This window comes from Apaloderma vittatum, unplaced genomic scaffold (genome assembly GCF_000703405.1).
Source record: "Apaloderma vittatum isolate BGI_N311 unplaced genomic scaffold, ASM70340v1 scaffold780, whole genome shotgun sequence".
Classification (NCBI taxonomy): domain Eukaryota; kingdom Metazoa; phylum Chordata; class Aves; order Trogoniformes; family Trogonidae; genus Apaloderma; species Apaloderma vittatum.
Genome location: NW_009692637.1, coordinates 37,046 through 49,804, shown reverse-complemented (window position 1 = coordinate 49,804; position 12,759 = coordinate 37,046). Strand labels below are relative to the sequence as shown.

Genomic DNA, 12,759 nt, shown 5'->3' with positions numbered 1-12,759 from the left:
TGAGTAAGGAAGAGGGGGGGGGGGGGGGGGGGAAGAGTTAGGAAAAGGCCAGGAAAAAATAAAGCAACCCTACCTGTCACTGAAACGTCCCTGAGAAGGTATATTTTGATGAGGAGAATATGGAGAGCCTCCCCAGCCACCGTGGGTGCCATAAGGACTGTAGTCTGCCAGTGAACAGAAAGAAAACCATGTCACATTACCACAAATCCATCCTTTAGGCAGTTCAGCCAAAACACAGAACTGGACAGAAACTGGGGGATAACCAGACAGGCCAGGCCCCTAGGAGTGAGGACCTCTAGCATTCCTTCCATTCAGATGAACACAGTAACACTCTGCACAAGTAGTCCCACGTGCAGAAGGCACAACTGTGCCTGCACACCCAACAAGGTTTGCGACAGCCTTCCCGAGCGTGAGGCTGTGAAGGACTTCAGACACCCAGGGAGACGGAGACACAAACCAAAGCTTACAGCCACTGTGAAGTCAATTATTTTTACTACTTCAGTTCCTAAGACTCTGATAGTTCTGAAATACCATGTTAACACCAGTTTCAAAATCAAGCTTTCAGGGAAGCCAGAGTTCTACCTGTGATAAAGTCTACAAAGTTACTGCTTGAACTGAGCAAGTGAGTTTTTTGTTTTGTTTCCTGAAAACAACTAGAAGAAAGTTTGGGGGAATATAATCCTTTTCTTAAGATTATTCAGTGCACCTCAAAAGAGAGACCATGGACAGCCACACTACACACGTGACGTGTAGACAATAAACTACTCGTACTTACATCTTTTGCCCAGCAGTACACAAAATAATGGCTGTACTAAGCTTGCAGCAGCAACTATCCATAAGGTAGGAGAGCAGCACAGTCCCTCGTTATGATGGTTTTGCATTATATATTTGAGGAAGCAGTAAGTTTCTGTATTCTGCTACAACAGACTTAAAAGAACCCTAATCTCAGAGGAACCAGCAGAACAAAACTTCTTCCAAATGGCAATAACAAATCATCATAAATGATCTCTAAGGTCCCCTCCAGTCTAGGCCATTCTATGATCATCAATTTTTAGTGGCATAACTTACATCTCATCTATATTTCTAAGACAAGAAACAAGTTTACGGGGGCTGTCTTCAATCTGAACTACAACACCGCAGCACTGAAGGGAACAGTAACAGCCAGCAAAATCCAAGAGTGCGCATCGTACCTGAAATGATTGATTTGGTGGTAGCTCCCTGAACCGCCATGGCCTGCATGGGACCAGAGTTCTGGTACATCGCTTTAGAGGTACGAGAGATAGCCCCAAATCTCGATACAGTTGGTCGGTCTCCAAATGGAATGAGGTCATCGTCACCAGTCTCTGCTGCTCTTCGCTGCATGTCTAGTCGCTGCTCACGCATGGCTTTACTATCTACATTCTAGACAATATACGGAAAATGCAGTCAAAAACTCAATCAGAATTGACCAAACCCATGTTCCTTTTACAACAAGCTGGTACCAGTGCTCTACGTCTCTCTTGTATTTACTATTCCATTCACCCTTCAACTACTCTTCCTACTCTTCACTCTGTAACTCCACGGTTAGAGATGATGTAACTATAGTGGTTTAGCTTGAGATGACTATTACAACCGCCACTGTGGAACAGTTGCACAATTATTTGCTAACAAATTCAAACGAAGGGAGTAGCAGCGAAAGAAAAACAGGGCAGGGAAGGTCTAACGGGACAGAAAGGAAAAAAGACTCCAGAAAAGTCAAAGAGGAGATCCGTGGGCAACCCTGAGGGATACATACTCCTTCCCAAGTCCAAAAGAAGCTTCTCCGAAGCCCAGTGTTAAGCATAGAATCTAACAGCTTGCAAGTGACTCAAAATAGTTATCCAGTACAGCACTTGGACATGTCTAGCACATCCTTACTGGCACATTTTTCATTAAAGAGCAGTACCACTGCTCAGCTTTGCCAAGCAGTCACAAGGGAAAAGACATGCACAGAAAACAAACTCAATTTAGCAGGGCAAGTCAATTTGGCTTCACTTAGTTAGAAGAAGAAGAAACAAAAGATTATTGTAAAGACTTTTAAAAAAAAGCTTTTCCCAAGATAGTTAGGCCAGTTATGGGAGAAGTCACCTGGAGTAACTTAAACACACACATGAATGTGTTGCCTCCATGAACAATTTTTTAAAAAGTTTCCTCCACACAAAAGAAACAAATCAACATCCCCCCCAGATATTCACCACATCCAGATAAACACATTCAGTATGGTCCAAAATTAAAATAAAACTCTGCAAACTTTCAGTGAGAGTAAGAATTGCTAGGAACAGGTAAGATGACATAGCTAAGGCAGGAACAAAGGTTTGAAAACAGCAGTCAGAACTGCGCTGGAAGCTAAACTCATGAAATGTAGTATTTTGTGACCGGAAGAGGCATTAGTATCTATGTTGGAATTCTGAAAAAAGAGACATTTTAAAATCAAGCCTGTAGGATGTTGGTACCAATTTTCACTTATTTCCATTCACTGAGTGGAGGGAAAGAACATACTAAAGTCACGATGCCATCTGCATTAAAACTAGCATTAAGCACTTCCAGTTGGTACTACTCTCATCCTTGACAAAGAAAGGAGTCTCTCACAAACCACAAGAAGAGGAAGAATTCATTCACTTGCTATCAGCAGTGAAGGTCTCCTGAGACTTTCTTCCTGTGAGGAAACAAGAACTGAAGAGCAGCAGAGATCCTATTTGCTTCTCTGAAAACTAGTTGCAGAAGAACACTTTGTTTAGCAAGGAAAAAGGAAGCTGCTTCTCCAGAACCCTATTACTTCTCTTAATTAAGTTCCAGCAGGAACGAAAGACAAGAGCTCTTTGGCAGTTCCTGAACATTGCCACCTGGACAGCAATAAGCCAATTCTGAGTATTCTCACTACTTCCCCAGGTCAAAGATAACAGTGTTCAAGTTCAAGGCAAACACGCTGCGTAAGACGGAAAGCAAAAGCACATACGAAAACCCTACAGCTGCAGATGAAATGCCTTTTCTGGGAAAGCCTTCTTTTTTTGCTCCCACTTCACACAGTGCCTTCAAGGTCTTACAGGGAAAATAGTGAGTGGACAGAAACCAGACACATTTAATTCCAACGAGGCAAAGGTGAAATCTGTTTGTGGGCAAAAAGGGGAAGCTGGACAGAAAAAAATCTTATTATTTAGTTAAGTGCTTTCAACAGGCAAGCACCGAAGAATAAATTCTGCACAGGAATTTCTCCCCTTACTGGCCTCAGAAAGGTCACCATGACAGTGACAATATATAAACAAAAGATGTTAGAACACTTTTGCAGATGGGGGCTGAAGGAGAAGGACAGATGCATTGCCAAAAGAGTTCCTCAAACTTCCTTGAGAACCTGAATGTCTTGCCACCAGCCTACTTCTTGCTGTTTAGTGGTACTTAAACGTTAGGAAAAAACAGAACAGTGGTGGTAGTTCAGAATCTGATTTCTTTTACATTCATGACTCCCGATCACGAAACCCTAGCAGCCTCTTCTGTTTGCAACACTGACCTAGCAAAAATGCAGCAACGCAAAAGATTGCAGCCAGACATCCACAGCTTCAGCAAAGGACTGAATAAACACGGCACAGAGTTAGAAATTGCCCTCAAGAAAAATCAGCCTAGTATTATGTTATGACTACTCTTTTTAAAAGCTTCATCCAAGTTTTGGGTATTCTTGTGGTCACAAATTACAAAGTGTCCTTCAAGTAAAAACTAACAGCACTGTTAACAGCAGTAATGGTCATCATCAAAGGAAATAACAGCACAACATCAAGTTACAGCATCTCCTCCTGACAGAAAGTAGTACAGGAAGCAACAGATGGACATGTTTAATTAACAAGCTGACCGTAGAGAGTAATTTTTGGATTTCAAGTAAGTGTAAAGAATCATAGCAAAATATCTCTTAGACCAGAACAGTTAGCCTGCACCTACTTCCAGCATTTTAAAGCAGCTACACAGATGTAGGACTCTTCATAAGTTTGAAAACAAAGCGTTCTGCATGCTTATAAATGCGTTCTTGGACTGCAGTGTATTTTTTGAGTTTAAACACAAGCACTGCCATCATCCTGGTGAACATACGAGAGATAGACCCTCCCAAGGCACAGAAGCATCAGCTCTTTTCTGTGTTCCTCCATTCCCTACGTACCGCCATCTCCACACTCCTTGCTGCCACAACATCTTTGGGTTTTGCATCTTTGGTTCCAATGTAGGAGCCGATGGTGTCACAGGACCAGGGAGAGTACTGGCTGTAGTCATTTCCTTTGTATTTCCCAGCCACTTTTAGGTCTTCATCCAAGTACTGTACAAAAACAAAAATCTGGTTCTGTAAGTGAAGGGAAGAAGCAGCTTTACAGCCACCAGTACTTAGTTCGACAACAGGGAACTTGAAAAACACAGACAGGATTATTTTTTTATCAGATACATCACTGTTTGGATTTGGGCCACAGCAAACACGAGATGTGTGAAATTCTGATCACCTGGCTACACTCCCAGTGCTCAGTGTTCCCCTTGCCAGTATGACAGGGATATTTTGACCTTGGCTAAAAAAAAAAATAAATAAACCAGTATCAAGCTGTTACTTAACTTTAAACACATCAGAAGCAAATGAAGAGAAGTCCAGTAACCATGAAGATTGACTACTTCCATTAATAACAGCTCAAAACTAATTCCCTTGGCTGCATCAAAAGCAGATAGCTTGAGTTCAGCGGTAGATCAGAGAATCAGCAGCCAATCAAGAGACCAGAGGCTGCACTATCAGGGCTTGCCACCTGAGCCACAAAACCTACCTGCGTCAACACGGTACAGTTCTAATTTCCCTCTTGTCTTCACCTATCAGCACATACAGACTCCAAAGTATTTTGTAAGCATGCTACTAAGTCACATTTTTGTCAAAATATGCTTACCTCCTCTGAATGAAAAGGATGAGGCAAGGTTGGTGACGGTGCAAAAGGAGGTGGAGAAATCACCTTCCGCTCTTCTAGCTGGGCCATGATCTCCTTTCTTCGTCGGTGAAGTTCGTCCAGGCTGGGATGAGGCTGAAATGAAGACAGAAATACATTACAAGGCTTCTGAAGCATTAATGCACAAAACTAGTAATCTCAAAAACTTTGTTTACCCAGACAAAATATGACAACCATAAACTGCAAGAAAAATACAACGAGTAGACAGCATCATCACAGTAACAAGTAACAATCACTTTGTTGAAGTCTCTCTGCTAACCTTCATGCTTAATATAGAACATCCCTGTTCCTACACTAGCCAGAGAACTTGTTCAAGACACCCCAAAGGCAGGGAATGTCATTTGCTTAAAACCGATTAGATCCTCAACGAGCCTAAGGTTCTGAACTTGAAAACTACCCATCTTTTAACTCACAGGTAGCTCAGCGTGACTCTGTGTTCCCGTCTGGCAAAGTTTCCACTGCGACATGTTCCAGCATGGCAAGCTCCCACTTCAGTCGCTTGAGGGAAAGTGGCAGAACTCTACAGCTCGTAACTTGGTCACAGTCAGTTTGCATTTATTTCTCACTTTGCAGTAGAATTAAACATCCCACAAATGTGTCACCCTCAAAATTGCTAAATGTGTAAGCTACGGTGGAAATGTTTCCTGGATTGAGCAATGCGATTCAGAGCCTTTAATGTGAATGACAGCTACGTGAACTCCAAGTATTCTACAGGACTCAATTCTACCCATCGATTCACCAAAACAAGTTCGTGCACTTCTGCTAGGAAGACCCTCCAGTTAGTGATCTTAAATTAGAGAAAATTTGCAAAACCACAATTTTTAGCTCCTTTATCATGGGATATCTGATTGCATATTTATCTATTTAAGCACAAAGATGGTCAGTCACCTATAGGCAGAACAAGAACGCACACATGACCACTTGCAAACACAGTATTTAATCTGCGCTAGAAATAGAGTGGCTCTCTCCAGCCTAATCCTTGGAGAAGTCAGGGCCATGTGCCTTCCAAAATTAATGACAATGCTTTTCTACTTTGAGCATTAAATAGCAGCCCGCTTGCTTACATATTAACATCATTGCAACTGCAGAGTTGACCAGTAACAGAACTGCCTTCTGGTTTTTGATCAACTTTGTCAGATTCTTAAAGTTCAAACTTCTAATTCATCACAAAATTCATCACCTTACTGCAAAAATATTTAACTTCTCCAGTAGTTGGTAGTTTCTCTCTTGAACGACTACAAAACCACAACATGAACACCATACCCTGTGGCATGAAGGTCTGATCTGACTGAGATGTGGAGCCACTGGGCAATAACCCTCTGTTTGCTGGTATCTGTCTCTGGATTCAGGTACATAGGAAGGTACAACCGCTGGTGGAATTTCAATAGGTACGGGGCTTCCTCGGACAATCTCCTCTCGCTGATAGGGCTGGACAGGAGGATACACGCGCCGGGTGTCGTAGTGTGGTGGGTATATGGGCTGTCCCATCGGAGGATACTGCTGCGGCTGCGTGTACTGCGGGCTCACCACACGATCCTGAAGGTAGGGTGGGTAATGGTCTAAATAAGGTGGACCAGGTTCAGGAGCTGACGGAGGAGGTCGGACAAAGCGAGACATGGACTGAGTGGGATAGTAAACTCCTGAAATAAGGCAAGATGAAAAAACAAAAGCAAGATACAGAAAGTGATTATCACAACTGCCCACAAAAATTGTTTCCAACACCCCAGTCTACCAGTATCCTGAAGAGAATTGTATGAACTAATTCTTATTTCTTAGTTGCCCCTACTATCTAACTAGTAGTTCTATTCAAAAATTAACCACAGAAAACCTTGAAAAAGTAAAAATTGATCCAAAGCTCAAGTGACATGATTCACTTATTTAAATAAGATACCAGAAAGGTGTAAAGGTTACAGTAGCTGGAGAAGAGGTGGTGAGACTAAGCCCACCACAGATGCCACAGAAGCCCTGCTAGCATAGAAATAATTCACTAGGATGTCTCTGGAGATCGATATGAACACTAAACAAGACCTAAAAAAGCAAACTGGATATTTGCCTGTACATCTTTATCCACACAACTAAAACCAATTTGTCCCAAATCAGAGCCACTGCCTGTGTAAAGGAACATGGATTAATGAAGAGTTTAACGTTACCTAAAGATCTGTTGTACCTGTTGAACAGTAGAAGCAAATTATAGTACTGTGAATCATCAAAGACTTCTAAGATCACACCTAATTAGGTGAAGATTTTCGTAATCTATTTGGAATCTCTGGTTCACTTAAAAATATGCATGATTATGTGCCTATCATTAACAATGCGTGCACCATTTTTGTGGACAACTCAGACCTTCCTTTGCAGACCATCAAATGGAAGCTTTTTTTCTTCAAAATGCTCTGCAACTTTCTCTAAAACGGTGACTCCTTTCCTTCCCTTTCCTTCCCAGGGCATTTTCCTCCTCTTTCCAATTTTTTTGGTCTTTCACTCATTTTTCTTTCATACTAACTTCACTTTATGTTGCTTCTCTCTCCAATCTTACGTTGCATAAGAATCACTTCTTGTCTCATACAGAGCAATCTTTTTTATTCCCCTTTGATATTACCTTTCTCTTTATATGGCCTCTTTATACTCAGAGCTTTATCTCCTATTTCCTTTTTTATGATGTTTTCTTTTTAGTACCAAGCCCTTCTCTACTTTCACCTGTGTCTACCCATCATACACATGTACAGACATTTTTGAAACACTCACACTTTTCACTAACGATGTAAGTACTTCAACCCCTCAAGCATAATCCTCTCTTCTTGGTTAAGCTTTATTCTTCCCCAAAAATGAAGAAAGAAGGATTGCCTGCACTGGATGGATATGACTCTGTTTTCAATTGTGTTAAAGTCATCAGTTAAGACATAAAAAAAAAAGTAAGGTGACAGGCTCTTTATGTCAGTGCCACATTAGTACCTGTAGTCCACAGCATATGCAAGAAAAATCCAACTTGAGGGTTTAAATAAACATCAGAGTGGGAAGACATAATGAAATCGTGAAGATGAAAGACTAGCCTCAAACTTACCTTGTTGGTAGGGCGCTGGCTCAAACGGGGGGGCAGCTCCTCTAGGATCTTGGTAAAACACATCTGCTTGCTGAGTATTATACAGCTGAGACCCTCGTGGTACCATTTGCAACTGCTTGGTGACAGACACTGAAGGCAGATCTGCCGGTGCCCGAGTGGGCACAGGATGAGGGTTCACCGGTAAGGCAGAAATAGAGCTTTTGGGGACAGCTTCCAGCCTAAAAAGTAAGAGGATGGCACTGATCATTAAGGCCTGATACAGCCTACTGTACCTTAAAACACTGTTCTTTGTCATTGTTTCACCTTCTGAAGGCTTACACCACCTCCAGTTAAAATGTAAGTAAGCAAACAGGGAAGTAAAGCAATTCAGAGTTTCAGCTTTAGTTTTCAACTCTACTATTTATCACATAGAAAAAGAAACAAACAAAAAACCAAAACCAACCAACCCCAAAACCCTTGTTCTGTTTCTTTTCTAGAGGTTGTGTTTACTTTGTTTCTACTGCGTATTTACACATGTGATACTTCAAACAACAGTTAAGACCCGTACAATTCAGGAGGGGATCCAGGGGCACTGCTACTCAGATGGTCCATCTTCCCCGGCTTCAGAGCAGTTTCATAACCAGAGTCAGTCCCTCGAGAAATAAGTTGCGTCACTGTGCTGCCTGTTGACACAATTCCATTTGGCAGAGCGGAAGTTTTCCTGTTGGGCAAGTCCACTCCCCCTTCCTCTGAGAGGATAGCTCCTGAAGGCAGGCCCACCTCGTTCAGCTGGCCCAGGGAGGCACTCAGGGGTCTTCTGGGAACCAGACGCTTGTTCATTTTACGGAATCTGCAGAGAAAGAAACCACACATCAACAACTGGAGCAGAAAAATAAAAGGAGTTGCATTTTCGGGATTTTTCAAACACAGATGATAATGAAAGCTTCACATTTGAATTCAATTTTCCTAAGGGTTTGTGACAAATTTTATTACAAATACTTCACTGCTATTTCAACTGTTAAACAGCAGCTTCAATCAGAAAACCACAGATTTTAAATGACAAGTATAGGAAGAATCCACAGCTAAACTTCACGCAGCAAGTTTAAGACCTTATTTCCTGCATATACACGCATGTCAGCTGTACAGATGAGAATATTTGCACACTGGGTCCTGGGCTCTTTGCCAAGAGGGGAATCAGCTGCTATTTCATAGAACGGCCTAAGCCGGAAGGGACCTCAGAGATCATTTTAATCCAGCCTCCCTACCGCCAGGGACACCACCTCTTGACTAGATCAGGCAACACATGGGGACTGAGTGGGAATCGAACCCGTGACCTTGGCGTTGTTAGCGCCACACTCAACTGACTGAGCTAACCGGCCCCCTCATTTAAGCAAGTCTAGATTATAATTTGCTCTCTAAGGCATTGCCACATACTTCCCCATGTCCTTCCTGCAAAAGTTTTATGTAGAGATACAGAACTACATAGCAACAGCAATGCATATTAACCACACTAATTATGTTCCAAGGAGGAATGCTACTGCAATATCTACTCAAAGGAATTAAGCAAAGATAAAAGGTACAAGGAAGAATCAGAACTCAAAAGTTCCCCAATCACCTACAGAAACCACCGCAACCTGAAACAGAACAAGCATTCCTCCCAGGACAACATAATCGCTCTGTCTCGGTAAGACAGGCCTCTTCCACCTGCAAAGCTGACAAATGGCCCTTCTCGACACCCACAACTAATTCAGCGGTACTGATACTGACCCACCACCCTCGTTAACCATCCAAACCAGCACTACCCATCGCTGGGTTTTTAACACCATGACAAAAGGGGAAAAACCTCCAACTGTTTCTGCAGAACGCAAGTATCGAAGTCCTACCCTGTTCATGTGAATAACCACCTTTGTCATTCTAACACCATGGGCTCTGCTCTATTCTTCTTCCCGTTTCGCCTATGTACCGCATGCTGCCTATACAGCCAGTGAACTGCCATATTAATGCTTCAAGTTTTAGATTAAGGGAAAAAAACAACACCAAAACAACTGCATGGCATTTTCAAATCTCTGGGAGTTTTCTTCAGATTAAAAAAAAAAAAGCACTTTTTCTTTGAAAGACATGAATTGTTTTAGCCACAAAAAACAAGTTACATATACTGCATAAAATACTTCTATTTATTTAACACCTAAATATTCTATTTGAGTTTTTTTTTAAAGAAAAAACATTAAAAGCAACCTTCAGAAGACTAGCAGCTTGTTCTTGGATAACTGGGTAGCCCCTTTGAATCTGTAATGAATGTTATCTTAATTACTGCAGACTTCATATGACCATCATTTTTCATTTTTCAACCACAGCCTTAACCACCTTTATGTTACTGCACATACAATCTGCGAGAAAGTTTCAGAGAGCAGCTGTTGTAGAAAGAAATCTGCAATGGTGGTTTTGAGCTCTCTAGATAGCCCTAGCCGCACAGAACAAGAGAACCCCTAGATCTGGAAAACTGCCAGCAACCTAACTCTCACACCTGAATATAAAGGCAAAATGAGAAATACACTAAAACAAAATGGATGCAAACATCGTTTAGTCACACTTAGGAAGTGAGAAAAACAGCCCACCTCTAAAACATCAAACACCACTTGTGTAAACATCCGACTTTCAGAGCTGCATTACTACTGAACAAAGTAAAACATCCTATATTTAAGAACGAATAGTTCCTAAAACTTGAGATGATTGTTACAAGTTTTTCACATTATTACACCTTGCTAACATAACAGACAAGTTACACCTCCTCCCGTCATTTCTAGACACAACAAATAATTCTAATGGGTAAAATGAACTAGAGATTGGACTGATTTCTACTCCAAGACATACACTTACTTTTCTAGCTCCTCCTGTGAATGTGCAAAGGTGCAGCTGGCCCCTCGGGGGCATCCTCCTCTCTGTTTCATGTCACGGCACATGTATGTCTTGTACTTGCTGTGCTGAGGAGGCTGGCAAGGTTAAAGAAAACAGGCAAGAAATGCAAGTGAGTGCACTTAACCAAGAGCTGAACATCCGCTCGTACTAAAGGCTTGATATTTGTCTGTTGATAATTCCTCCTATTCAAATATTCCAGAAGTGCCTAATATGAAAAATTACTAGAGCAGTATTCATGCTTGTTTCTTCAACAGAACTAAGAATTTCAAGAGTAGATACTCTGACAATTAAGTCACCATCAGGTTTTTAGACGATGACTTTCTGCAATCTTGCTGTCTGCATGTACACCCATTTGCCAGGCACTCTAAATAAATCTATCAGAGTTCCCACTGAGGAAAAGGTCTGTAAGAGTAAACTCTTGACTTCTGAGAAACTCAGCCAAAATACCTAAGTCTGTAAGAAGCTGTCTGCAAACTGGTTGATTTGGTTTTGGTGTTGCTGTCACCTACTGCAGTGAAAAAAAGGTTAAACAGGGTGTACATAAGCTGTATCGGCCTTCTGCTGGCCACTAGTGCCAGCCAGAAACACTCTGCCCAGTACTCAGCAGATGTCCCTTTCCACTTGGGAGGCTCTGGGTTCCTTTCCAAGCAGGGCAGCATGTACCAGGTCTAGGCGATGGTCTCACCAGAACAAAAGCCCTCACTGTTTTTCCCACCCTGATTTCCTCTTGTGTATTCCTACCGCTTTTCCCTTTGCTGGTAACAGGGCTCATTAAGCATCCCAGTGAATGCAAAAAGGTAAAACAGCAGAAGTAATTCACTCTATTTTTGCCTTTTTTTTTTCTTGGCAGACAGAATCATTCTACTAGTTCAGCTCCCCAAACCAGCTCTCCAAGAGAATGAGTGCCAAAGCAAGGGAGGGAGGGAGAATGTGTGACAGGCAGCTCTGCCTTGCAGCAGCAGCTAGCATTTATATCAACTAGCTCTACAGCAGAACAAGATCAAAGGAATAAGTGATAACTATGAGATAAGCTAATATAGATATATATTTGGCAACATCATTTCATTTCTCAAAGAAAAGGTTTGATCCAGGACCTTGGATGCTACTTTTATATGAAGTTTTCCCAAATCTTTAAACTTTAAAAGCCATTAAGCACAGCTATAAGAATCATTTCATTAACACGGACCTGGCTGGCTGGAATATGTCACAGGAAAACAAACACAAGAAAGCTCCCACAGATCTCTGTGCTAGGCACTGCGCTTTCTCTTCTCCACCCTTCTAGTCAAGAGGATTGCTTACTCATTTCCCCAAGCCTGCAGCTAGATCAGACAGTTTTCTTTTCATCCTAGTGAGCTGTGCAAATTAATCGAACAGGTACTGGGGGCAGGAAGGGGGTAGTGATGTTTTGGTTTTTTTTCTTTTCTTGCCTGTTTCTTCTTTAATAAACACGATGGCAGTGATTTTTTTTCTGTCAGTTCCTTGTGAAACAAAATCTCTCCATAGGTCAGCAGTAAACTTCTACTACTGGACAGAGCAATTAAAATTTAGGGGTTAGCTTTTACCTGTTGCTGATCTGTCCCTTTCTTGCTGTGATTCTGGATATAATCAACTAAGCCATGAACCACAGTCCTCACGGCAACTAGTCCATTTTCCAGTTGTTCCCACGTTGGAGGTGGAGCATCTATCGCATTGATATAAAAAGAACAAGAAAATTCAGAAAAGTTTTCCAAAAGAAGGTACAAAGAAACCATCACTATCACAAAAGTTCATGAGACAACCAAAAAGCTTTTATCAGAAGTGTGTGTTATTAAATAAAAAGTGCTGAGCTCTCTT

The 12,759-nt window shown here is 41.7% G+C and overlaps 1 protein-coding gene across 4 annotated transcripts in view; it reads right to left on the bottom strand.

The window, feature by feature from the left end:
* The window catches only part of RC3H1 (ring finger and CCCH-type domains 1), a 32,613-nt gene that overhangs the window by 4,665 nt on the left and 15,189 nt on the right, over nucleotides 1-12,759 (bottom strand). For all 4 annotated transcript variants that reach the window (XM_009878774.1, XM_009864227.1, XM_009864964.1 and 1 more), the window contains exons 7-15: nucleotides 12,489-12,607; nucleotides 10,888-11,000; nucleotides 8,579-8,860; nucleotides 8,032-8,249; nucleotides 6,237-6,613; nucleotides 4,917-5,081; nucleotides 4,160-4,312; nucleotides 1,191-1,401; nucleotides 74-164 (exon numbers count right to left, since the gene is read on the bottom strand). In XM_009878774.1, coding sequence (XP_009877076.1) covers nucleotides 74-164; nucleotides 1,191-1,401; nucleotides 4,160-4,312; nucleotides 4,917-5,081; nucleotides 6,237-6,613; nucleotides 8,032-8,249; nucleotides 8,579-8,860; nucleotides 10,888-11,000; nucleotides 12,489-12,607 — 1,729 coding nt within the window. The remainder of the gene's footprint in view (nucleotides 1-73; nucleotides 165-1,190; nucleotides 1,402-4,159; nucleotides 4,313-4,916; nucleotides 5,082-6,236; nucleotides 6,614-8,031; nucleotides 8,250-8,578; nucleotides 8,861-10,887; nucleotides 11,001-12,488; nucleotides 12,608-12,759) is intronic.